The following is a 27,216-nucleotide window of genomic DNA, read 5'->3' as shown; positions in this document are numbered from 1 at the left end:
CTTCCACAAATGGTATGGGTTGAATTGTATCTCCCCAAAATACAAATGTCGAAGTCCTAACCCCCAGCATCTCAGAGTGTGAACTTATTTGGAGATAGGGTCTTTACAGAGGTCATCAAGTTAAAACAAGGGGATGAGGGTTGGACCTTAATCTACGATGACTGGTGTCCTTATAAAAAGGGGAAATTTGGACACAGAGACACATATGCCGGGAGAAGATGAAGGCAGAGACCAGGAAGAGCAAAGACTGTCAGTGAACCACGAGAAGCCAGGGGAGGGGCCTGGAACAGATTCTCCCTCACGGCCCTTAGAAGGAACCAACCCTGCCAACACCTTGATTTCAGACTTCCAGGCTCCAGAACTGTGAGACCATAAATTTTTGTTGTGTAAGCCACTCAGTTTGTGGTACTTTGTCATGGTAGCCCTAGAAAACGAATACTCCCTGTAGCTGAAATTAAGTCAGCATCTCCTTTGATTGTTGGCAAGAATCATAGGTGAGTGGCCTGAATCACCAGCTATGTCTGGTCTAGGAAAAGGACATCACAAGGAGAAACATCCTTTCCAAAACCCAGCAAGGTTTCCAAAGAGCTTCCCTGTAGGGATGCTTCCCATTTTAAGACGGGGCTATGCCTGCTCCAGCTCAGAGGGACGCTGAAAACACCGTGGTCAACCACGATTGCAAAAAAGGTGATGACAACCTGCTGTATAAAAAATAAAATAATAGAAATAAACTTTAAAAAAAGAAAAAAAAAAAAAGATGATGACAGTTCACCCCTGAGTGGGACATGGATATTTTAAGGGTGAAGAGATATTTTAGGGGAACAAGTATGTCACAGAGGCAGATTGCCCGAATCCTTATTTATTCCTGAGCTTAATTTAGATTATATACTCCTACGTATACTGCAAGGCACCTCCCATTTTATCGTCCTTCCCAGGCTTTCTCTCCCCCTGTCTGATCCAAACCTTACAGAAGGTATTGGAGGGGACTGAGGGAGGGGACCTCAGTTGGAGAGGAGGTTTAGGCACACTGGCTGTTGAGTAACCAAGAACAGATCACGTTTCAGGGTCTTAGCTCCTTTTTAAAAAAGTAAGTAGTCTTAGTGACTTACAGGATGATTCACTTTCTAAAGGATGTTTCAGAAGAAAAAGAACAACTCCTTTAGGCATCAGACTTCTATTTAGTCCCTCAAAACCCCATTCCCAATGGTCTTGAGCGCCATCCTTTAGTTGGGGGGGGGTCATTTCTTCAACCAATCAATGCCCCAAGCTGGAAAGTGGCTTAGGGACATATCAGCTGTCCTCTGGCTGATCAAGAGGTCACTATGAACACTGAGAAGTATGGCTCCATGTCTAATTTTTTAAATAATGATTTTTTTTGGGGGGGGGGAGGAGGGGGTAGTAAGATGTATTTCAAATAAATAACATGGAGTCATGTGGGTTGAATATTAATCTTAGGGGAGTAAAAAGCTTGGTAAATGAAGGGGGCTGAAAGTGGACTGGATAGCTAAGATCACACAGGCTGACCACCTCCTAGGGTTCAGGTTGAAGGGCCCAGAGAAGAGACTCAGAGAGAAAGCAGCAGCGTCTTGCACTTGGGGGCTTTGGAGGGGCGAGGGATGGCCCTGAGGTCTCTACATTTCCACTGACTGGAGGTCCTTGGAGAGGAAAGGACCTGCTCACGCAGCCCTGAGAAGGGACCCTCAGACCTGTGGGCTCGAAGCTTCTTGAGAACTCCGTCAATTTAATTTTTTAAGCATGTATCCCCACACATGCCATTTCTTTATTTATAAGTTATATACAAGTATTGATACTACTGCATTGATATATATGTGTATTATAACACAGACACAATCGATTTAAAAAGAATGACATAAAATACATTTAAGTCAAAGTTCTACTATTTCATCCCTCGGACACACCAGCGGATGGACGTGTTGACCCCTTGGTTCTCTGCAACCGGCCTGAGTCTGTATACATAAGGAGAAGAGAAAAGCACACCCAGCTGACAACATTCACGTCTCAAGGGCAGCCCTCACTTCTCAAATGACGGTTGGTTGAAACAGTTATTTACTATCAAAGCATCCAGATGACTTGATGACCGAGGTTTAGGAGAGTCTGCCCAATAGCATCAATGAGAAAACAGTTTTGGAAGAACAATATTTTTGCATTCTTAGGTAGAAACTCTCCCTTAATACTTGATATCATTTTACTTGATGTTTCTGCTCCCTTCCCCCAATTTGGGATTATTCTTGGAGCACTACATTATTCTTTTATGCTATTAAAACTGTCAGACTAAAATTATGTTTTCTATCTTGCTCACTCCATGAGGACCGCAGACTTGGCCGTAGGCTTTTCAAAGAGCTTGAGATTTCCAGTACATCTTACTACCTCAAATAGCCAAAGAAAGCCGCAGCCCTGTAGCTTCGGAAATGCAAACTCTACAACAGATTCCTACATACTTTTAGTTACTTTTGATGATAATGAAGTTCACAGTTTGCACAAAGTGATCAGATGATCTAATCCCCTCAGATTAGGAAATGTAGACCCAGAGTGAGCAAACATCTGCTTAGGAAACCCTCAGAACCAGAGCTAGAAGCCAAGGCTCTGGGCCTCAGATCAGTTCTCTCTCTACCATGGGCACCTTCTGCTTCTCAGATTTCTCCTTCATTCTGCCCTGGCTTCAGGATAAATGAGTGGCTGGAAGCACCAAGCTGGGTTCTCATTCAAAAGAGAATAGTCCTTAAAATTCCTTTCTAAAGAAGACTTTGAGATGTGGATTAGGCCTCCCCTCCAGACTTGCTGAACTCTGTACAACTTTGCTGACCTGCTCAACACTCCTGATGACCTTTCCTTTAGGCCCAGTTCCTGTAATCTGGCTGAGATGCCAAGGGTTACACCAGAAGGAAATAAACTCCCTAGTTGAAAGAGTGAACGAAGAAGAAATGGACTCAGAGCTCAACACTTGGAATATTCCCAATGCTGTCCTCTCTACCTCCATCTTTCTCTCCCTGGTCAGTGTGTCTTCTTCTACTGACCAGGGTGAAAGAGGGTTGGGAATAGACATCACTATGGTGAATGCTCAGTGGATTTTATGAATCCTGAGCAGTATTTAAGTGCTGTCAGAAGAGGAAAGGTTGGGAAAGGGATGATTTCCAAGGATAAATCTTCAAATGCAGAGAACTTCTTGCAGGGCGTGGGTGGCCTATGTCTCCTCCCACCTCTGGGTTGTGTCACTGCCATAGCCACGGGCTCATAGTGGTGGGATGCGGGTATGGATTCAGGCGTGAGAAGCTGGGCTGTGTCTTTTTAGGAGCGTGTTCTGGGACAATGGCCTTTTTCACTCTGTCATTTTCCTCCTGGTGGATAATGCTCTGTGGTGGACAAGCAGAGTGGCCAGCTGCACACATCCGCTTTCCGTGTCTCCCACCTTTGTCTCTCTCTCCACAGAAGATGCCACCTTGGGCAGCTAGATGTGTTGGCATCTCACATGCATCTGCAGAGAAGTTTTCAATTTTCCCCACAATCCTGGGGCTCTGCTTATACTGTCACAAAGCTGGGAAAGTGGAAGTGAGGGAAAGAACTAGAATAAAGGATACCCATGCTCCTTTGTCCTAGTCAAAGGATAATGGACATGAACTTTTGGGAAGAGGGGCTGGGGTCAGGGATCTGCTCCTTCTCTTATTTCTAGTTCCCCAGTGGAGAGCCCTATTTGTATCAGGTGTAAAATTGAACAAGCTGGTTCAGGAAGCAGCCTAGAACTATATCTACCCAACCCACTGAACCCCAGAGAGAGGATGTGGCTATATGCAGTGTAGGAAAGGAGACTTGGGGAGCCAGTATCGTTGCCTCCAAGTACCCGAAAGCATGCGTGTTAAGAGGGGTGAGGTAGCTGCAGAAAGAAAAGAATATGACCAATGGGTGCGAGATGCATGGACAGAGATTTCACTTCAACAGAAGGAAGGGTGTTTAACAGTCAGGCTCTCCCACCATGGGACAGGCTCCCTAGAGGAAGTTAGAAAGACTGTTTTAAGTGCTTTCCTTATATTGTTTAATTCTTACAACTCCCCATCTTATAAAGGCAGAAAACACAGGGGAAGAGAATAAGTGACTTACATGAGGCTATGGGGCAGTAAGTGGGAAAGTCAGGAGGAAACCCCGGGAGACCTCTACACACTGCATCCAAACGATGAGCATGGTACCTGGGCCAAAGTGAGGGCTCACCTGGTGACTATTATTACAGAGGCAGCATCACATATGGTCAAGAGGGAGCTCTCCACAGCCATTCTGTCTGACATTACGCAGGTAACTAAAGTTCTCTCTGGTGTTCTCATCTGTGAAATGGGCATAGAAATGTCCATTCCATAGGGAAGCTCAAAGATTAAATGAACACACATAAAACGTTTAGAAGAATGCCTGGCTAATAAGTGTGTCACAGATGTTAGCTAACACTGTATAAAGATGCACTAGATTATAAATACACACATAAGTGTTTAACATATTAATATGACATACTGCTTTGCCTGTGTCTGTAATACCCACTCATAGGGGCAATCACTCAAGAAGAGTCCCAGCTCAGTAAGGAGGCATCTTTACCCACCACTGATGTCTTCTAGTTGCACAGTCTAGCAGAAAAGTCCATTTATTCGATTGCTTTGTGCTTACGCAAACCACAGTGCCGAGGTGTACAGGTCCTCAATCCTACTGGATGATGGGGATTGTTCTACAGGTGGCTATTCTCCCTGCAAATCTTCCTCTCAGCTTGAACCTTTAGTCAAGTGAAATTTCTAAGATTTTGATGAGTGAAAAAGAGGGGACCATAAAAGCAACCCTGCAGAAGAAATGGAATGCTTTCCATGGACTTTTTCTGCAGGGAGCTCTTCAGAGACACTCAAAACAGATTTGAGGATGGAGGCTGAATTCTTCCACAGAAATCCATGGAGCCAGTGGCTGCGCTGTCCTACCTGGTGAGCTTGGTGCCGATCTGCTGCCTCAGCTCCAACCGCTCCTCATCCGTCTGCCTCGGAAGGATGTTCTTTTCTTCCAGCTCTCGCTTGGAGGGCCTGTTGCTGAGTTTGATAGCTAAGGAGTCCTTCCTGCACACCTTCATGGCCAGGGAGCCTGCAGGAAGGGAGACATGAGGTAATAAGGCTGTCACCAACCTGCTCGGGCTCCCCCCAGGGACAGCCGTGGACCACAAGGTGGGAGGCGGGGAGACAGATACAAGAGCCCAACGCCTGAGCGCGGTCAAGACCTCGGTCAAAGGAGGAAAGTTACAGTATGTGACTTTCATACAGTTCCTGCAATCAGCATGTCCTTTCTGCCTCGCGGTATGCTGGGCATGTGCGGGGCACATGGAGGGCCTGTGATTGGATCTCTGCTCCCCAGGAACTCCCCACCCCCCGCCATGTGGGCACCATCACAAAGGAGGGTGGGACAGACTGCAGAGCGTAAAATAGAGTGCAAAGGGCGGAGGAGGGACGGAGGAGGAGTGGCTGGCATGTGCAGGATAAATGAGGCCAACGGGCAGCAGGCCGGTGGGCATCTGCGTGTGTGGATGCTCAGAGGTGATGGATATAGGTGGGGGAATCACAGGAGACAAAAGGGATCAGCTACGGTGGGGCCGGAGGGTACGGAGGCAAGTAAAGTTGGGCAAAGTGGGGTCCGTGTGGGGTGGGAGAGGCAGCAAGCTCATCGAAACAGGCCATATTCTGGGTCTGCTTTTCTCTTTAGCATAAGAGGTTCTGAGCACCTAGAGCAGGGCTTCCTCACAGCTGGAATAAATCCATGATTCTCAATCAGGAGTGATTTCTGCCCCCACCAGGGACACGTGGCAAAGTCTAGAGACATTTTTGGTTGTCAAACTGGAGTTTGCTGGGGAGGGTGCTACCGGCACCCAGCGGGCAGGGGCCAGGAATGCTACCCAACATCCTACAATGCACAGGGCAGCCGCCATGACAAAGAATTCTCTGGCCCAAGACGTCACTTGTGCCAAGGCTGAGAAACCCTGGTATAAAGCGTTCCATTCTCCGGGCAGGAAACGGTGCGCAGAGGCTGGGCAACAGCTCCTTCCCTCATGGACCATGTGGGCCTTCGGCTGCCCCTCAACGCCAGGACTATTTCCATCACTCGAGTTTAGCGAGCTATCTGAAGCCTGGTGAGGGTGAAGCAAGAGGAGGAGACTGGGAAGTAGCAAGTTTGGGGGATTCCTTCGGATCTTACATAGTAAGTACTTATCTTCCTTCTTTTGCCACCGCTTTTAGAACGTGGGTTTTGGAATGAGACACAGGCAGCTTCAACTCTCAGCACTGCCACTTAGTAGACGTGAGTCTCTGGGCAAGTCCCTTACCTCTCCATTTTCTCCCCTTACCTGTAAAATGGGGCAGTAGTTTATGCCCCTGAGTGTTGTAAGATGTCGATGAGAATAAAACCTTAGCATATTGTCAGGCACACAGTCGGTAAAAGGTTGCTATAAGTTCACGCATTAAACAGTTGATCACTGAAATTTAAATTCAGTGGTTGAGGTATGCTTAAATATGAATTTGTTCCATATACAATGGTTAGTATTTTTATACATTTTGTAGACTGGAATTGAATTTTAAGGTGCCTCCCCTCCTTGCTTTTTTTTTTTTTTTAATTGATGGCGTGTTGCATCCCGAGGGAAGCCACCAAAGAAAAAAAGAGACATCTAAAGAGGCAAGAGATGGTAGCACGATGTTGTAATTTTTAGAGCTCTGAGGCCGTTCAGAGGACAGTTACCCTTTCATCTTACTAATGAAGAAACAGTAACCGCGGACCTCAGATTAGAACCCACAGAGGTGGGCATCTCTTCCCACCAGCCACGCCCCTCCCACCCTGAGCGAAGAGTTTGGATGCACCCACTGGTATACAACGAGGTGTCGTCATCTTCATCCTCTTCCTCCTCCTCCTCTTCTCTCGCGTACAGGCAAGAAGAGTCTTCGTAGTCTGCTTCACGAGGCACATTTTCTTTATCGTCATCACATTCAATCACAACAGTTGGCACTTGTCTTATTTCCGGAAGGCCCAGAGGTCCTGCTTTTGTGACACTGTCACCCGAGTGCAAACCAGAGCTGTGGTAAGAAGTAGAGCAGGGCACCCGCGGCTCAGAGCTGTTTAAACAGAAGGAGAAAAGAGCACATTTATTCTGGCTAACGTGTCATATGAAGTGCATCGGAACCTTTTAAAAACTTAGCTGTCCCATCCTAAGAGACAAAAGGTCTACTGGGCAATTCAAGTCTCATTTCTCACCTAACAGCTAACTGTTTTGGGGCAGCTGAGTTACCTGATGGTGGTAGCAGCACGGAATAGGGAATGAGAATTCTACTGCCCTGCGGATGGATGGTGGTGACGGTAGCACAGTAATGCGAATGTACGTGAATGCCACTGAACTGTACACTTTAGAATGGGGAAGATGGTGAATTTCATGTCCTGTGTATTTACCGCAATTTAAAAAATAAAAAATTTTTAAACTAAATTTAACTCTTTTTATTTCTGGTTCAGAGCAACAACCCCAATGGTCAAAGGAAGGTTCATTTGCAACCCACATGTCTTAAAGGAGTAAAAGGGTTAATTTGATGGTGAAGTGAGAGGCCCAGGAAAGAAAGAGACAATACATGAAGTTCCAGCTTTCAAAGCTTGTAACAGCATGACTGGTGGGGCGGATTGTTTGAAATGTCACGGATGGAGATGCAGAGAAACAGAAGAGGTGGGACCACCAGGCTGGAGACCCACGCATGACGTCAGGGTGGACATGGGCAAGGGTGACTCAGACCAAGCTGTCTCCTAAGGACCATGTCAGACCCTCAGCAGACACAGGTAACGCCAGTCTGGTTTTTCAGCAGGTCAATGTTCCCAGCAGCAATGATAATCATATTTTTCGTTTTACCCCTTTAGTTGAGCCAACTCAGATAAAAAATAGTTTTTAATTAAAAATGATTTGCTTCTTAATAAAAGCCACATGAGGTTCATTGTAAGAAAATCAGGAAATGTGTATTATCAAAAATAAAGAAAATTAGTTATTTTCTTATTAGAGTCTATCCAAGGTTCCTACAGCAATTTAGAATCCTTTTTATGACCGGCTCTGAATGACAGTCCAGCAAGAATAATGGAGCCAGAAACACATAGTTAAATTTTATAATTCTTTTTCAGATTAACTTGAAGTGGAATTTATGTCTTTCATTTAAGGAATTTCTAAACATAGGAAACTGAATGCATTTTACCATCCAACAGTGTTTGATGTGTTAAGAAACGGAGTGTGAGGCTATGCTATCTAGCAATAATTTTACGTTAGAACATCTTATCCAAAAGAAAACTCTTAAGGACACATGAATGCATGCTAGGTCTCCTTTAAAACTTTCCTTACACTTTATTTTTTTAAAAATGTGTCTAATTTCTAAATCTCAGCTTTTTCTTTTTAAAAAATTATTTATTTATTTATTTATTTTTGGCTGCGTTTGGGGCTTTGTTGCTGTGCACGGGCTTTCTCTAGTTGTGTCGAGCGGGGGCTACTCTTCCTTGCGGTGTGCGGGCTTCTCATTGCGGTGGCTTCTCTTGTTGCGGAGCACGGGCTCTAGAGCACAGGCTCAGTAGTTGTGGTGCACGGGCTTAACTGCTCTGCGGCATGTGGGATCTTCCTGGACCAGGGCTCGAACCCGTGTCCCCAGGACTGGCAGGCAGATTCTCAACCATTGCGCCACCAGGGAAGTCCCTCATTACACTTTAAATGATTGCTATGTCTAATTTAAATTCAATTCACTTTCTTCCTTCCATTGTTTCCAAAGGGCTGTTTTTCTCTTTGTATTTTTCTCATAACTCTTTAGTGACACAAATGGCAAATCTAGTTAACACATCATGAACTATGATGTTCAAGGAAATGAACTAAATCAACTTAAAAAAAAAAAACTTCAACCACTGAATAAGATTAAATCACATATTTATAAAAATGCAGCATCTTAGTTAGACATTAGCAGGTTAGGGGGCCCATTTCCCACCTAATTTAATATGAATGGCAGTGAGAACAAGAAGGCGGAGTACAGAATGGATGGTCTCGCGTGACAAATGCAATAGCTGACTGAAAGGGGACCGACCACACTAAGGAGTCAGTGACCCACCGCACGAGGAGGCCCTTCCATCAGACAAGGACACCGTGCTCCAACCGTGCTTGCATTTCTACACTGGGTATTAAGGGAAGTTGGGGTGGAAGAAGCAAAACTGTAATTCCATGGCTCCTGTTTTGCCCCACCCCTGCTTTCTCCCCTCCCCCCCATTTCTAGTTTAATTATTGGCTACAGTGAAGGCAGAGAGCTGGGGTATGACAAGAGCAAGAATGAAAAGAAGCCAATAGCTATTCATGTCTGGTGGGAAAAATCTTTTGAGGAAATAAAAGTAGGAAACTAGAAAGCACAAGAGTTCCTTAAGGTGGACGGCTCCAAACTGCCTCAAGAGGACAGAGAAAGGAGAAATACTATGCAAAGAAAGATACGACACTCAGCTTCCCAAGTAGTCTATGATAAAGAGGAGACTGCGATTTCTCCTCTCTCAAACATCTACCGGGAGGGGCTTCCCTGGTGGCACAGTGGTTAAGAATCCGCCTGCCAATGTAGGAGCCACGGTTCAAGCCCTGGTCCGGGAGGATCCCACATGCCGCGGAGCAACAAAGCCCGTGCGCCACAACTACTGAGCCTGCGCTCTAGAGCCCACAAACCACAACTACTGAAGCCCACGTGCTACAACTACTGAAGCCCCTGTGCCTAGAGCCTGTGCTCCGCAACAAGAGAAGCTACTGCAATGAGAAGCCCGCGCGCTGCAATGAAGAGTGGCCCTCACTCACTGCAGCTAGAGAAAGCCCGCACGCAGCAACGAAGACCCAACACAGCCAAAAATAAATAAATAAAAATAAATAAATGTATTAAAAGAAATGATCTACGGGAAGTGTGAAACCCTGAGAAGAAGGGGCTTATAAGGCAGGTCCCTCAGCCCCTGGGGCAGGTCCTACATATAAGACTGCCAGCCTTGGAAAATAGGGACCAGTCATGATGACCAGCGACTGCCTGGCTGGGGCATCACAGCGACAGCTGGAGACCTCGCCTGGCCGATCCGGCCAGTCTAGCACGTGACAGAATGTCCAGTTTCCCATAAGGACGAAGAAGGTGTTTTCCAGCAAGCTGGGTGAATCCACCAAAAGGGTCTTAACAAATATTCTATTGATAAATATATGCCAACTCTGTGTTAGGAAAATGCTGAGGAGGAAGACAAATACCAGATGATTCCACACATCTGGCAGCTCTGGAGGACCATAGGATAGCAAGCAAAGACACAAGGGGATAGAAGAGTTAGCTGGGAAGGAGGCCAGAAAGGTTCTGACAGGGCCTCGGTATGAGGAGTCAAGACACAGATCCAAGTCCAAGTTCCGTCACTTACTCTCTCATGACACTGGGCAGATTATTAACTTTTCTGAGCCTCAGTTTCCTTGGGCGAAATTGGGTAAATGGTATCTTTTTAGTAGGTCTGGTGCATGTGTGTCGCACTGGCATGGCCTCAAGGGAGCCCCTCACTTGTTATTTATAGAAAGGGCCCTTCAAGTGGTTTCCAAACATTCTCCGTTTCAGTCTATCCTCCAGACTGTCGTCAAAGCAACTTTCAGAAACTCAGATGTAGCCATCTCGTCTGTTAGAACCCTGAATGCCTGCCTCGGCTACAAAACCAGTGCTTCAAGAGTGATACACAGCGAAAATTCAAAAAACTCCACATTAGGAGCTATATTATTCACAGCAAAGAACTAACTCAACTGAAATGTAGCCACGTATTACATCTGGCCTCCACCGCTGGTGGTGATGGGCAGGAAGGGGGACACCAGTCCAACAGTCTTAGTAACGCTGGTTTTCTAGAATGGAGTTGTCACTTAGAAGACCTGCTCTGAATAAAAGGTGTCACTGCTAGAGAAGAGGGAGAACCGTTAGCCTGGAAGCAGTAATTCAGACACAGCCTGACATGCAATGCCTTGCGTAATCTGACCTGTATCATTCATCCAGCCTTGCAACCCCTCCGCACCTCTGTCCCCATACAACTCACCCTTCGTTCACATGCAACAATGCACTGCACACTTTTGGCCTGGGATGTGCTCTCATCTCACCTTCACCTGGTTAATTTCTATTTATCTTTCAATACTTGTCTTGGGCAACACTTTGCCTAGGTTCTCAGGAGATTCCACAATTGTGAAAATTGGGAACTTCCGTTCGCTTATTAGCTTCCTCTCCCCAACCAAGCAGTAGATGCCTCCAGGGGCAGGCACCACGTCTTCTTCATGTCTGTAGCAGGTGCCTGACACCATGGCTGACACTAAGTGGACACTCAGTTATTGTTTATTGTTTTTGCTGAAGGAAAGATGGGCTGGAATCACTGACATCTAGGTGCATTTTAAGTGGTTGACAAGTCACACTCAAAGGGTATTAATGAAGAGATCATTCTTTAATTTTCAGGGAGTATTTTCAGTGTATTGCAGAGCTATAGGTGCCCCTGACTTGACTGGCACTTTTATTCATGGCTTAATAACAGAATCAAATATGTGGAAGAACGAAGGTAGAAAAGGAAAAAAGTAAACATTTACTGAATGTGTTGCCCACTGTTCTGGAGACTTCCACATCTCATTACATTGTTATAACAACCCTGAAGGAGAGGTGTCATTATCCTCATTTTATTAAGCAGGAAATGGAGGCGTGAGAGGGTAATTAATAGGCCCATGAGGGCGTAGGTAGTAAAGGAAGGAGCTGGAATTTGAACCCACTCTGTTTCAATATGCTGTATCCAAAAATTGAATTGTGATACTTGTAAGACTGTGTACTTTGGTTAAACCCAAACCCCACTAACTCTACACATGCAAGGTGGAGAACACATCACGCTTTGTCCACAACATGTGTACAAAACGGGTATCATGACTTTATAAATATTTTAAATCTTACTAACCAGGGTAAGTTATAGTGTCCTCTCCTGCCACAGTCAGGCCATACCTGGGGCACTGAGTTTAAAGGATGCATCTTAGACACTGGGTTTAGAAAGGTCAGGATGGGAAAAGAACTCAGCTGTTTACCTATTGTCATGGTGACTTTTGTACCAAAATGGCACTGTTGAGAAGTTGCAGCAGAGCCTCAAATATTCACTACCCAGTTTTTTACAGAAGAAGTTTTCTGACTCCTCGTCCAAACCAGTGGCTTCTAACCTGCATCATCCCACACTCCTTAGCTTTTTTGTGTGAGCCATATTTGATGTCCACTTACGCTATTATTTACTTTGTATTTTTAAGTCAACACTTAAAAAAACTCAAATACTGGGCTTCCCTGGTGGCACAGTGGTTGAGAATCTGCCTGCTAATGCAGGGGACGCGGGTTCGAGCCCTGGTCTGGGAAGATCCCACATGCCGCGGAGCAACTGGGCCCGTGAGCCACAACTACTGAGCCTGCGCGTCTGGAGCCTGTGCTCCGCAACAAGAGAGGCCGCGATAGTGAGAGGCCCGTGCACCACGATGAAGAGTGGCCTCCACTTGCCACAAGTAGAGAAAACCCTCGCACACAAACGAAGACCCAACCCAGCCAAAATAAAATAAATAAATAAACAAATGTGGGGTTAAAAAAAAACAAAAAACAAAAAACAAAACTCAAATACTAATTTAGCCTCATCTTAAGCAATAATATCTTTGTAATCACTGGTTTTATGTTAAGTATGTGTTTACAACTTACGTTAAAATAAGTACGTGTCCATTAAAACTTTAAAAAAGCTCGTCTTAAACTCACTTTGGGTACCACCAATGACGTATATGTCACATTCTGGTTAAATGTTGGCCTAGGCCAGAGTCTCTCAGCCTTGGCATGGCTGACATTTTGGACTGGACCCTTCTTTGTAGGGGTGGGGGGGGGTGTCTCGTGCATTGTAGGATGTTCAGCAGCAAACCTGGTCTCTACTCACTAGATGCTAGTGGCATCTCCTCCAGTGGTGACAACCCAAAATATCACCAGATATTGCCCAATGTCCTCCGGGGGGCAAAACTGCCCACTTGGGGACCCCTGGCCTGGAGCATGCACGACAGCTTTGCCACCTGCTGCATCTTCACAGTTGTACCACCTGAGTCCCTTCTCATGCAACTTGGGTATTAACTCTCAGGAATCTGCAGTATTTGCTGAAGGATGAACTGCCCAGATCTCATCTCCTAAGTTCCTGACCTGCTGTGTCTCAGGTTGGTGCTCTGGGGGCGGTACCGACGATCTGACACCATGACAGTTCCGCTGAGCATGTCATCTGTGCCGCTGCTCTAGTCCCTGAGCAGCTACCCCATTAATGCAAGAGCTCCAAAACAACTCGAGGGAAGCAGCTTTTCTCATTATGCGGCCCAGATTAGTGATGTACAAAATGACACTCCGGTGGCCCCAAAGAGTCACCGCATCTTCCAGAGTACCTGTCCAAGTCCCCGAGGAAAAGCTGACTCACATAATCAGATCTATTCTAGACCATTCACGTCAAAACTCTTCGGAGGGACTTCCCTGGCGGTCCAGTGGTTAAGACTTTGCCTTCCAATGCATGGGGTGCGGGTTCGATCCCTGGTCAGGGAGCTAAGATCCCACATGCCTCCCCGCCAAGAAACCAAAACATAAAACAGAAGCAATATTGTAACAAATTCAATAAAGACTTTAAAAAAAAAAAAAACTCTTCGGAGATTAAGCACTGAGTTGGCTTGGAATTCAAACGGATCTCATCGCATGGGGGCTGTGGTCACTGTTCCTCTTGCAGGTGGGGGAGCAGGAATTAAAGCCACAGGGAAACGTGGAGCCCCTCCTCCTGACCTCCTAGGCGGCGTCTCCCTAACTCTTCCTGGATCACTGCACATAATGGTGGAAAGAGCTAACACTTTAAATGCTCACATAGTGCCAGGGAGGGATTCATTTAAGCCTAACGACCACCACCCTATTAGACAGGTACTACTGCTACCCTCCACTTTAGAGAGGAAAAATGAGGCACGCAGCCACGGTGACAGCGAGATGGGGGCAGGCATTACTGAACTCGGGCAGTAGGGGCTGTAGAGCCTGAGCTCGTCCTGGTGTCATCTGGACGGAAGCAGAGCCCTGAAATGGCTTCAAAACTTACTCTTTTTCCAGAACCTTCTCTCCTCCTCACCACCACCCAGTCGTCTCTCTACTGCTGTCAAACAGTTCCGGTCATACAATTCCAATTAAAAGACCTTTGAAGGGTCTCGTTGTCAACTGGATAAACCTCACCCTCTTTGGAATGGACTAGGGAGCACCTCGCCATCTGGCCCCATAATTCCTCCCCATCTGATCTGTTACCATTCTTTACCGCGCACCCGGTGTTCCAGCCACCAGGCCACCTGTCGCTTCCCAAGCACGTTGTGAGCTTTCCTGCCATCCCCCCACCTCAGAAATAGCCCCTCAGAGTTTGACTGGAGCAGTCCACCCACCCTCAATGAGAGCTCCGATGCCATTTCTTTTGAGCAGCCTTTTCTGATTTTTCAGTGGAAAACAGTCCCTTCTCTGTGCTTCCACGCCCACTTCCGTTACAACATCTGTCGCTTTATGTTACAATCACACATCTAAGCATTTACCCCCCTGACCCCATGGACTGTAAGCCTTTCAAAGACGGAGACTGATTATTAATTCTCTTCGTATCTCAGCCCTGTTTTTGTGCACATTTTGGGAACTGATGGAAAAGTCAATCGAATATTTGAAGTCTCTAGGAATCAAGAGTAGGCCATAATATACTTACCATCTTTTAATTCACTAAAATAATTATCCCTGACCCTTAGATAGTCTTGCTGTGTAGGGAAAATATCCTATGAAAGGAGAATTAAAGCTGTGGAAATAGTGATCTAGAGTTCTTCCTAAGAAGAAAATCCAAAGAGATAAGGCACAGAGATCTGTGCAAGGAAGAATGCCAGGGTACCCGTGTGCCTTCCATCCCAGGACGGTGTGAGTACAGAACGTAACAGAGACAGCTTAATGTCAGCACATTTCCTAACTCTACGCTCTCAGGCCACTTCAGTTAAGACTGTCCAGAGTTAGGCTGCTTTGTAAGGTGAGGTAGTTGGGCTGGATAAGATCTAGAAGGCTTCTTCTTGTATGACATTCTACAATAAATTTAAATTAACACCAAAGGTCCTAAATTATTGTCCGGCAGTGGTGGGGGGAAAGATGAGATTCTGTTCCCCATCTGGGTCGCTCCAAATGATGTAATTTTCCTGAGAAATGAAATAGGGATGAACATGCAAAAACCTGAGAGCGTTCCATAACATTCACAAGATGTTGGCCAGTTGCACCCTGTTGGAATATTTCCATTCTAGTAATTAAATACACCAGGGGGCTCCACAAATCAGGACAAAGGAGCAGGCTGTCTTTCAAAACAGCAACGATAGTTAACACATAGGATCCTTTATGGGTCCTATCAAAGTACTTCGTAAATGTTCATTATCTCATTTAATCTTCACAAAAACTTGCAAAGTTAGGAAGGGTATTGTTGTTATCCTGATTTTATGGCTGAGGACGTTACATTTCTGAGGAAATAAGTGATCACTCAGTTGTGGTAACAACAGGGACGTGGACGTGGGTTTTCTCCCTCCAGGGCCTGTGCCCTTTCCATTAACCACACTGCTTTCTCCCAAAGAACCCTCGAGGCCGCTATTTTCTTGTACATGGACATGCTGACTATGAAAGGCAATTGGCACCAAAAATTTAAAAAAAACATGGACTATAATAATTATCGTAAAACAAAAAGCAAGTACAACAGATGTTCACAGAACTCAACTCCTTTTTTTGCTATGAATTTTGCTGGGAAGAGCCCCAAGGTTGGAGGCTATGATGGGACACTGAGACAGGTTTGAACTCCTGACTTGGGTGGCACGACCGTGTTTGTGTGAGTAGCCCATGGCTGGGGGTGAGTAGGCTGCAGAGAGAACAGGATACAAGAGAGACTGGGGGAGAATAATCACCAAGCTGGATAATCTAGTCTTGCATAATGGTGTGTCATCAACAAGAAGAAGAAGGGATGCAATGGGTTTATTGTGGCCACGTTAACGACGTAGTTCCTCGAGGATAGAAAGGTACCACCATCATAGGTGATGCCCACGCCCCTGCTTTATATTTTCTTCAGTGTATAGATGTATATACACAGCATATAATATATTCATTGGTGTATCATCTGTCTGTCTCCTCCACTGAAAGGTAAGTTTGTGAGGATGTCAACTTTGTTCTGTCCTGCTTTCTCCCCAGAGGATGGAAGTGCCTGAATATCTTCCTTCATAAAAAAAAATGAATAAACCAGGAAGAACAAACAGAAGTTTACCTAAAACAGGAGGCCTGCTATTTACAAGAGACAGACAAAACTAGGATTCAGAAAGTTTGAGAGTAAAATGCCAGTCCTAAATCAGTAAAAAGCACTCATTTCAAACTCTCTTTGCCTTTACTATGTCCCCATGACATGTCAGGGAAGTGAAAAGCTGTATCCTCTCTCCTTGGTCCTGTCTCCATCAAGAATAACATTTAATGAGTCTCATTTTTGGAAAACTCAACTCTTTTTTTAAATTCAACTCTCCTTTTTGACTCTACTAAACCAAGTAGGAGAGACATAAATTGAGAACACAATGGCACCCCTCAGGTTCCCATCCCCCTTCACTGCATTTTCCTATCATTTAAACAGTCACATGTTTTTAAGAAATCCCTAGACTTTGAAAATTAAGAGACTGTTTTACCTTTCCTGTTCATTACTGGTGAGGGAGAGGCAGCTTATTTTTAATAATTCATCAAGAAATGAATGCAAGACATCTACAGCAACTCAGGGTCATTAAACAGTTGGCTCCCTTTCAAGGGAGCTTTATAATCATCACTGTATCTCCATCACATGACAATAGGTAGATGCAGAGTGGAGCATTGTGACCCATCCCTGGGCACGGGATTACCCATCATCAAGCACCTTTGATACTCTCCTAGGAAATCAGGGGCAGGTTTCGAAATTAAAAATTCCTATTTTAAATTCTTCATCTTCCTTGAAAATACATGGGAACCACTTCACCACCATTTTTAAAGAAAAACGTGTCATAAAGGGATACTGCTTTCCCGCATATGATTTCAACTGCAACTATTGTTAAAAAAAAAAAAGACAATAATCTCTTGAAAGGACAGAGAAAATTTATTACCCTCCAATATGATGCTGAAAATGAAACTAAACAGGAACAGCTTTTGTCATTCTGACTGCACAGAGTTATAAAGAGAGTTTTCAGAAAGGAGAGGGAACAGTCAGACGTTTTCTTCTCGGAGCCCAAAAACGTGTGAGAAGTTATGCTACAAATTGCAGTGCCTGCGGCTGGAAAACGACGGAAGTAACCTCTGACACCCAAGAAAACAGTTAATCAGCTTCATTTTAGGAAAGCAGGCACACATTGTACGTTTCATCACAGCCTTCTGAGATAAGAAACTCAACATTGGAGCCTTTGTTTTTTTTGTTGGCCTTTAGTCAGCAGGAAATGATGCCGTTCTATAGATAGACCAGGGGACTGAGCTTCCCTGAGTGGAGGATGTGTTTTGAGCTTCTTTTTTTTCCAGCCATGGTAATGAATGTAAATTAGATCATTCCCATCCCTTTGTCTGTCCTTCCAGGGACCAATGACCCACATTTCTGAAATAGTGGCTGGGGTCAGGATGTGATGAATAAAACCATAAGACACCCAGAATCTCACCAACAGCAACCTCCATTTCTGATGGAGGAACCAAACAGTGGTGGCTTTTCCACATGACTTTGTCCCTCGACATCAGCCAGTGTCCTAGGTCATGCTTGGCTGGATGTGGGCATGATGTGGACTGAGGACCATGTTTGGGTCCCAGATGGGCCACTCACTAGTTAAGCATCTTGCTCTTTTGGTTCTTCATCAGGTAAATGGAGAAACCTTCCTACCTACCTCACAGGCTGGTGCTCCTGGTTCTTCCTAGCTTTGAGATTTCAGTTTAACTGCAGCTCTCCAGAGAAGCCCACCTACCAGCTGACCTCCTGCTGTGCTCTCCCCTCCCCCCAGCTCCCTCGCTGGTACTGACTCGCCCAGGTCACACTCCCAGCAGACTCTAAGCCACGCCGAGGGCAGCACCCTCTATATTTTGTTCACTGCTGTATCCCCAGTGCCAAGCACAGAGCCCCATTCAGAAAAGGTGCTCGGTAAAAAATTGTTGATTGATCTTCCGGTTGCTAAGGAAACACCGATACTTTCCTTTTTCTTCGCTGGGCCTGTTTTTCACTCAAGGTGTATAAATCCTTAGCCTCAGAGACTGCATGAAATTTTCTCCTGGGATTAAATTTTCTCCTGGCAAATGTCAGAGCTTTCCTAATCTAACTGTTCAGGGATTCTGGGATAGGAAAAGGTAGAAGAAGAATGAGTTTATCAGAACTGTAATTTATTTGTCCACTTTTAAGGCTCATATGTAGGAAGTAAATTTCTCTCTCTAGAATTAAATGTATGATACTAAACCAAAACCCAGTGGGTGAAAAATAAAACACATTAAAAATATCAATTGGCTGTTGATATACCTAAGTGATAAGTGACACAAACTCAATACTTGGCTTTTTTAGTTTAAACCCAGAGATTTCAATTATTCTTTCCATGTGGCCTTACCTGCTTTACTATCTAATACACACCCTCCTCTACTCTGCCTAGGGTGTCCCCCTCATTCTCCTTCTGCCCCTTCACCTGGTTGTTCCCATCTTCCAGACCTTGCTGTAAAAATCTGAAAGTTAATTTTAGTTTCAGTCCAAGGATGCTGAACGATCAATGATAAATCTCTACAACTCAGCAATTTGCTGGAGGAGCTACAGATGATCGTTTTCCCCAACATTATCATATATGCTGGCTATGCTCCAAGAGGATTAAATGAAGGAACAGTGAACTTCAATGGGAAAAGTTCATAATCAAAGTTACAGCATCTTCAACTCTAGTTTGACATTACAACAAGCAAAGACCTAGGTTTAACTTTAAAGGATGAACTTTTTTCTTTGCTTCTAATATCTGCAAAAGCAAAACAAAATGGGCACAACTCAGCAATGGGATCAGGAGGGTACCCACTGCTAGAGCCTATTTCCACCATTAAGGGAGTCTCCAATAAAACATTAGAGAGGAAGGGGTGGGGAAATGAGTGAAACAGGTGAGGGAAATTAAGGGGTACAAACTTCCAGTAACGAAATAAATGGGTCATGGAGATGAAATGTACAGCGTGGGGAATATAGTCGATAATAATATTATATCTTTATATGGTCAAAAGGTACAAACTTCCAGTTATAAGATAAACAAGTACTAGGGATTGTCATGTATCACATGATTAATATAATGAACACTGCTGTATGTTCTACATAAAAGTTTCTTAAGAGAGTAAATCCTAAGAGTTCTCATCACAAGGAAAATAATATTTTCTCTCTTTCATTTTGTACCCATATGAGATGACAGATGCTCCCTATACTTAACTGTGGTCATCGTTTCATGACGTATGTAAGTCAAATCATTATGCTGTGCACCTTAAACTGATACAGCGCTGGATGTCGATTATATCTCAATAGAACTGGACCCAAAAAAGCATTAGTTATGCTCGCAGATTAAAATACCTTTCTATTTCAAAGATCATAAGAACTTTTGATAAAATTCATTTAAGAAATGTTTACTGAATATTTCCTATATCATGGGTCCTGTGATGAACTGGGGGCGGGGGCGGGAGTCGAGTGGGAAGGCAAGGATGGCTCCTGGCCGCATCTAACAGAATACACCCAGGAACGCACAACAGGACGCAGTGGGTACAGCAGGAGGATGTGCAGGCGGAGCTTCCTCTGGGAATCTGAGAAGCGATCACAAGAGGACGTGGCATTTTAATAAAGTCTCGAAAAATAAGCAGAATTTTTCTCTGCAAAATGGGGTGAATTCCAGACAAAGGGAACCATTCAAAAATTTTAGGATCATGAGCAAAATTAATACAAAAGGTTAAAGACATGGTTGCCCCACCATCAACACCACTTAATATTTACATAATGTGTGTCTTGTGAGAACTCAAAGCTCAAAAGTGAAAAAGAACAGCAGAAGCAACCTAAATATCCATCAGGACAAAGTGGGTTAATAATAAGGAAATACCATAGCAGCTACTAGGGGCTCTACATTCATTCTTCATTCATTCGTTCATTCATTCATTCATTCAAAGTGGTTCTCACCCTTGCAGACTGTATGTTCTACTAGGTAAGAAGAGCAACAAGGAAAGTAAAAGGCAAACGTAGAATGTTAGATGGTGAAAAATGTACGAAAAAACAAAGGGGGACTGGGGAATAGGCTGTGCTGGGAGGAGAGTTGTGATTTGAAATAGAGCAATCAGGGAGGGCTTCACTGAGGAGGTGACTAGAGACCCAAAGAAGGTGAGGGAGGGAGACTTTAGGATACTAGAGGGAAGAGCAGTCTCAACTGAGGGAACAGCCAACACAAAGGCCCTTTGTCAAGAGGATGCCTAGCACGTCCAGGCCTTGTGGTAGGAGAGAGTAGCAACGTGGAGAACAGCAGATGTAGTCATGGGGCCGACAGGGGCCCAGGCCGTGGTGGGCTTCTGGGCTGAGGCAAGGACTTTGCTTTTTACTCTCTGTGAGCCGGAAAGCCAAGGAGCGTTTGTGCATGTTGTTATGGACGGAACTCCACTCCCGCCCAATTCATGCTTAAATCCTAATCCCCAGCACCTCAAAATGTGACTGTATTCAGAGGTGACTACGTTAAAGGAGTAATTCAGTTAAAATGAGGTCAGTAGGGTGGGTTCTAACCAAATGACTAGTGTTTTTATCAGAGCAGGAGATGAGGACACAGGCATGCAGAGGAGAGACCGTGGGAGGACAGAGGGAGAAGACGGCCGCCTGCAAGCCCAGGAGAGCGGCCTCAAGAGAAACCAGCCCTGACAGCACCTTGACTGTGCACTTGCAGCCCCCAGAACTGTGAGACAGTAAATTCCTGCTGTTTAAGCCCCACAGTCTGTGGTACTTTGCTATGGCGACCCTAGCGAATGAATATAGTCCTGATCAGATTCTCGTTAAACCTCACCTCTTTGACTGTCATGTTCAGGACAGACTGAGGGGGCAGGAGTGGAAGCAGCAGACCAGGTAGGAGGGACCCAGCAAACCAGGTGAGGGACCACGGGGGCTGAGACCACGGGGCGGCAGGAGCAGGTGGGAGGTTGCCCAGCCTAGACAGATTCTCAAGGCAGACCTCTTAGGACCTGCTGACCCATCAGCCACAGGGTTCGAGAGAAAGAAAGGTGTCAGGGGTGACCCTGAGACTTCCGGCACGAGCCACTGCAAGCATGAAGTCGCCTATCATTGAGAAGGGAAAGACTTGTCTAAAGTGCATTCCCTTAAGACTCTTCCTAGAATTCTTTCAGGGTCCACATGTGTACACACCCCACCTTCATTTTACTCAGATGGAAACCAGGGCACACAGAACTGATCAACTGAACTAAGATGGGAAAGAAAAGTAGTGTCTGATCAGGATTTTCAGTCTGAATTCCAGGATGGATGCCACCTAGACCACAGAGCTGACTGCAGACATTAAAAATAAACACTGGGGCTTCCCTGGTGGCGCAGTGGTTGAGAATCTGCCTGCCAATGCAGGGGACACGGGTTCGAGCCCTGGTCCGGGAAGATCCCACATGCCGCGGAGCAACTAGGTCCGTGAGCCACAACTACTGAGCCTGGGCGTCTGGAGCCTGTGCTCTGCAACAAGAGAGGCCGCGATAGTGAGAGGCCTGCGCACCGCGATGAAGAGTGGACCCCGCTTGCCACAACTAGAGGAAGCCCTCACACAGAAACGAAGACCCAACACAGCCAAAAAAAAAAAAATAATAATAATAATAATAATAATAATTAAAGGTGCTAATAATTAAAAAAACAAAAAAAAACATTGAATAATATATTTTTTTTCAGGTTTTAATCATTTAATTGACTAATGCCTTTGAATGGGACACATTCAGAGCTTTTTCATGTGCTCACTCAGGCTTCAGGGCAGAGGGAATGGATTGTACAGACATATTAAAGACGTAAAAATATATTTCTCTAATAGTTTAATGGAAACTAAAAATCAGAGGCCTCTGTTCTCTCCACTTGTAGCAAGTCAAGCTCATTTACCCCGGAGGAGGAAGAAGGGTTGCCTCTTACACATCCTCCTTTCCTCTTTGGACCCTGTCTCCACCCAGTAGCGCAGCAAGCTCAGAAGATTCTGAGGATAAGGAGCTCGCAGAACACGTGGCAGGGAGGGGAGGGAAAGAGGCACAGAAGTCGGGCTCCCTCCCACCTCCAGCAGTGCCAGGGTTGTTGCCAGGGCCTGGATTCCTAGAGGCTTTGACCTGCTCCTGGCTCCCAAGGGCCAGATTAGGAGCTCTGAGCAGAGCCATGCTTACTGACTGTCCTCTTTCCCCGACTTACTGGGCAGGTACATGACATGTCCCAGCATCATCTCTCCGTCACCAAACGGACAAAGGAAGAACGCTGGTTTGCAGCAGCGGGGGAGAGGGCTCTCACACCACACCCCCGTGCTTCCCCGCTCTTCTCCTGGGATGGGCTCACTCTCTCTCCTTGGTGGAGAAAAAGCAGCTAAGAGTGACGGTCCTCGCCAGGCTCAAGCCCGAGCCGCTGTTGAAGAAAGAGGACCAGGACAGAAGGGGTGGCCCTGAGAGGCAACCACGCTGCTGTGGAAGGAGGCCCTAGGGCCACCCTGTGGAGTCACCTCCAAAAAAGATGTGACTCATCAGTGAAGAGAAAATAAACGAAGATGATCTAATTCCACGAAACCGACACGAAATTTCCAACAAGATTGGATCAAATCTGTTTGCAATATGCCTTTTAGGGGAACTGAAGGTCAATTCTGTGTGCTGAAGAATTCTGCTTAACATTCACTATCATTTATTGGGCACTTACTGTATGCCATGTAATAAGACGACTGATGTAGATTGTCACTTGTTCCTCACAAACAACCCTGACGAGGTTGGTGGTGTTATTATTATCCCTGTTTTAAAGATGAGGAATCAAAGGCAAAAAAGAAGTGGTATCTCTGAGACTGAAACCCTGGCAATTAGATTCTGGAGCCCATGTACTCAGCCATGATGCAGGGGCTGCCTCCAGATTGGCCACGCCGCCTAGTGACTTTGATAAACACGGAAGCTGGTCTCTAGTTCCCTCCTTCCCCCCAAACCTGGCGAGCCAGCACTGTTAACTAACGAATGTGATTTTTCAATGTCATTAAGTAGGTTCAGGTTAGGTTAACAGTTAAGAACTTCTTCATACAAGTCAAAACAGATTTAGAGTAATCTTGGGAGAGCACGAACAAGATGGTAAAGGATCTAAAAACCGTCTCAGCAGACGATTCCATGAACTTGGGATTATCAGCCTGAAAGAGAGAAGCCACTAGATAAAGGGAACAGTAACTATTTTTAAAGATTTGAAAGCCTCTCACAGGAAAGGAAGATTAGAAATAAGACTGGGACAAGGGATTACAGTAAGTATCACTTTTCACTTAACATAAGAAAGAACTTCATAGTAATCAGACCTTCCGGACAGTGAGGCAGGCTATCTTGGAACCTAGGGAGGGTCCCATTCCCACAGAGACCAGAGGACAAATCGTCAGAAAGGCTACAACAGGCAGCAGGCTGGCTGCCTCGATGGTCTTAAAGGTCCCTTTCAATTACAAGATGACTATTTATTCAAATTTATAGTCCAAAGTCAGGCATTCATGCTGTTAAATTCATCATTCGATTTTTGCATTACCTACAACGTTTCACCAGGATGAGACCATAGGTCTGGACTAACACCCTGTAGGGTACGAACGTTCTATGAGATCCCAGGTTCTTTGCGGGCAGAATGCCTATGCACTCAGTAATGTTCCTTTCTTTTTTTTTTTTTTTGTTCCTTTCTTCTTGCAGTGCTTTCTGCGGTCACTGGAAATTGTCAGGAGAAAAAAGAAATCATCCTTTCTGGATGAAACTTGGTCAGAACAAGAGTGAAATCATGTTGACAGGTAGGAGGGAGACTTTCCAGGTAGTAAAAAGAAAGGTGACATCACTGGAGACAGTGGCAGTTGCTGCACTAAACTGAAAGGTGGCCCATGACCCTGTTCTGCTCCCAGATCCTTCCAGGACTCCTGGAAGACGACGTGGGTCCTCAGAAACATTCTCAGTCTTTGTTTGGCAAGAAGACCTCGCTTTCTCTGTAGGGCTATCTTGATGATGTAGGCATTAATTCCCTGTGTCCTGGCTGGTCCACCAGAACAACGCTATGCCTTGGCCTAGGGTTGGTGGGGAGGGAGACAGGAGGTAAGGAGGGTCTGGGGGTGACACAAAGCACAGGAGATTGCCGTGGCTCAGCTGCCAAGACCATGCTGCCCTTCTTCCAATCTCCTCCACCTGCAATGTCCCAATATCTCCTTTCCTTCCCCATTCGCTGTCTTTGATTCATTTCAATAAAGAACCTGATCCAGTGTAGGTCCAACAGACTTATTCATTGGTCTACAATTGACTGAAATATTCTATAAATACACACGGAAATTACTGAACTGAGGAATATCACGTAACTTATTGGTTAGTACTTTCAATGGAAACTTTAAATGGCATGTTTTAGGTGCAAATGTATTTAGCAATATCCTACTAATATGCTCTCATGAGTATCTTTTTCAGATGCTTATTACCTCCGGAAGAGATACAAAAATGTACTGGGGGTTACAGGAGAAGTGAGGGTAGTAAATTACATTCACTGCTAGCTGTCTTTAGGAAAGCAGTTGTGCTATATATAGTCAAAAGAGTTCTGGATTTGCAGGAGAACGATTCAGGCTTGAAGGCTCGGCCCCTTGACTTACTACCTAGGACAGTGCTTGTCGAAATGTCGATGGGGAGGGACCAGTTTTGTTGGTTGGTTGGTTGATTTACATATTTTAATTTTTAATCCATCACAAACTGATGCTTTCAAAAATATAATAAAAATGCATGACAAATAAAACCCCTTTTTATCATAAGACACAAAATTATCCTGTCAAATTGCTATGAAGGTATCTAAAAGCTTGCTCTCAATTTCTGTGCAATTTCTGAAGATGGGCACCAAGTTTGAGTAGCTGGCATTGGGGAACTCAGCCTTCCTTAGTTTCTTTGCTGACTCAAGTCTCCCTGGGTGGTGTGACGATTATGATAATAACAAAGGTATGTATTAATAATAGACTAAAAAGTACCATCCAAATTTTAAATTATGACTGTCCTCATTAACAATAACAGTAGTTGAAAATGATGGCAATGGCCAAATACATTTCTTTTTTCAGTGAAGGGAGATATTAACGTGAACCTATCAAGTCAGAATTCTTAGTGATAACAACTTCTCTTGGAGTCATTAATTTTCCAAACACAGAATACTTGGCTGACACAGAGGGAGGGAAAAGCCACTGAGAGTCAGGAAACTACAACAGAAAGCTCTCGGCTGTGTCCATCTCGCCCCTGGCTCTCTGCCTGGTGCTTGGCTGTGAGCTTTCCAGGTTGCAGTTTTCCTATCTGGTCTGCAGGACCCAGTTAACTAGACTGGGTTGGAATCACATTGGGAAATCTCAGCCATCTCTTGGGCACAAGCGAGGTGGTATTTGAACACGCGTGCACACGCATGCACACACACACACACACACACACACACACACAGGCAAGCGATTCAGAACCAGCACGAGAGATCTCCCTGGGTGGTGGGGAGTCACGGTCTCCACTGCAGGCCTGCCCTTGGAATCCCCTTGGCAGTTCTCCCTGCAATGCTACTGGAGGGAGACTCTGATGAAAGAGGGGACTTCAGCAGTTGTTGGTAAATATCTGAGGCTCAAACTCGTACAATCAGACTACGTCTGCCGCTTCCTCCATCGGCAAGAACGAGGGTGTACCTCTCCACCTTTCCCTCTGTTTTCCCACCACCGCCCTGCCAGCTCTCATCTCTTCTTATTCTACATTCACATTGTTTTTTACATCATAAAAGTAATATACACAAAGTAAAAAATTAAGCAGTACAGAAAGATACAAAATATAAAAATAAAAGATTTTCTCCCCATCTCCCTGCCCTAGGGGTTACCACATTAATGATGATGTGCACCTGCTTCCAAAACACATTAAGGTCTACAGAAGCACAATATGTACTATCTATCTATCCACCCGTCCACTCACGCATACTCATATGTATACATATGCACTACTTTTTCTTTTTGATAAACGTGACTGGTCTATAGTTTGGCAACTGGCAACAGTTTTTTCTTCCATACTCTCCTTGACATTCAGATTCTGGTCTGATTTTACCTTCACCCCCCCCTTCCCGACCCCCACCCCGCCAAGTGGGTGTGAGCCCTTGCTTGCGCTGGCCTTCCCACTCCTTGGTCCTGGGTCGGATCGCCGAGCCCTCCTCTCCTGCCCTCGCCCCTTCCCTGCATTACCTTTCCAGCCTCTGCATGGTCATGGCCAGCGTTTTGTTCAGTTCATCTATCATCCTGCAGCCCGAGGGGTGCATGGGGAGGGAGCCGGTGGCGGCAGGGAGGTGCTGGCTGAGGCTGCCGTACTGCAGCTGGTGCTGGATCTGGGAGGGCAGGACGGTGTGGTGGTGCTGGGCCCCGCCCTGCTGGCCGCTCTTCTGGGCCGCGTAGGACGCCAGGGAGAGGTCTGGCCCCCCCATGGGCATACAGATCATGACTTTCTTTGGAGGTAGCGGAGGCGACAGCTTCACTGGCAGACAAGGCAATTTCACAGGGGCGCCAGGATCTGCGGCAGAAGGAGGGCGAGAGGCAGATGTGAGTTTGGGGGCATCAGAAAAAACCTAGCACACCACAGGTGCCCACCCGGGGACCGTGGTCCTGGAGGCGGGCCCCTGAGATGAAATGCTTCAACCGAAGAACCGGCAGGTGAGCGCTACTCAACAGGCACCCGCCAGCTCTCACCTCCTGCTCGAAGCACGCTGCCCCCAAGGGCCCTCAGGGACCCAGGTGCCGGGGGCGTGTGTCACGCAGCTGCCAGGCTTGAAGCTCGCCAGTAGGAAGGGGGAATGCGCTCTTCTGCTCATGGAAACCCAAGCACCTTCAAAGAGACCTTTTCTAGGACATGCGCGACGCCGACAATTGTGCCACCGTCATGTGGAAATACCCTCTCGGCTGGCGCTTTC

General features: G+C 45.6%; 1 protein-coding gene across 6 annotated transcripts in view; it reads right to left on the bottom strand.

Moving 5' to 3' along the window:
* PHACTR1 (phosphatase and actin regulator 1) overlaps positions 1-27,216 on the bottom strand; it is a 545,181-nt gene that overhangs the window by 37,290 nt on the left and 480,675 nt on the right. For all 6 annotated transcript variants that reach the window (XM_082413295.1, XM_082413298.1, XM_082413299.1 and 3 more), the window contains 3 exons: positions 26,498-26,819; positions 6,880-7,127; positions 4,962-5,118 (listed from right to left, as the gene is read on the bottom strand). In XM_082413295.1, the coding sequence (XP_082269421.1) occupies positions 4,962-5,118; positions 6,880-7,127; positions 26,498-26,819 (727 nt within the window). The remainder of the gene's footprint in view (positions 1-4,961; positions 5,119-6,879; positions 7,128-26,497; positions 26,820-27,216) is intronic.

Source organism: Balaenoptera physalus (genome assembly GCF_965194825.1).
Source record: "Balaenoptera physalus genome assembly, chromosome: 11".
Classification (NCBI taxonomy): Eukaryota; Metazoa; Chordata; class Mammalia; order Artiodactyla; family Balaenopteridae; genus Balaenoptera; species Balaenoptera physalus.
The sequence above is the reverse complement of the archived record's forward strand: the minus strand, read 5'-3'. Positions and strand labels throughout refer to the sequence as shown.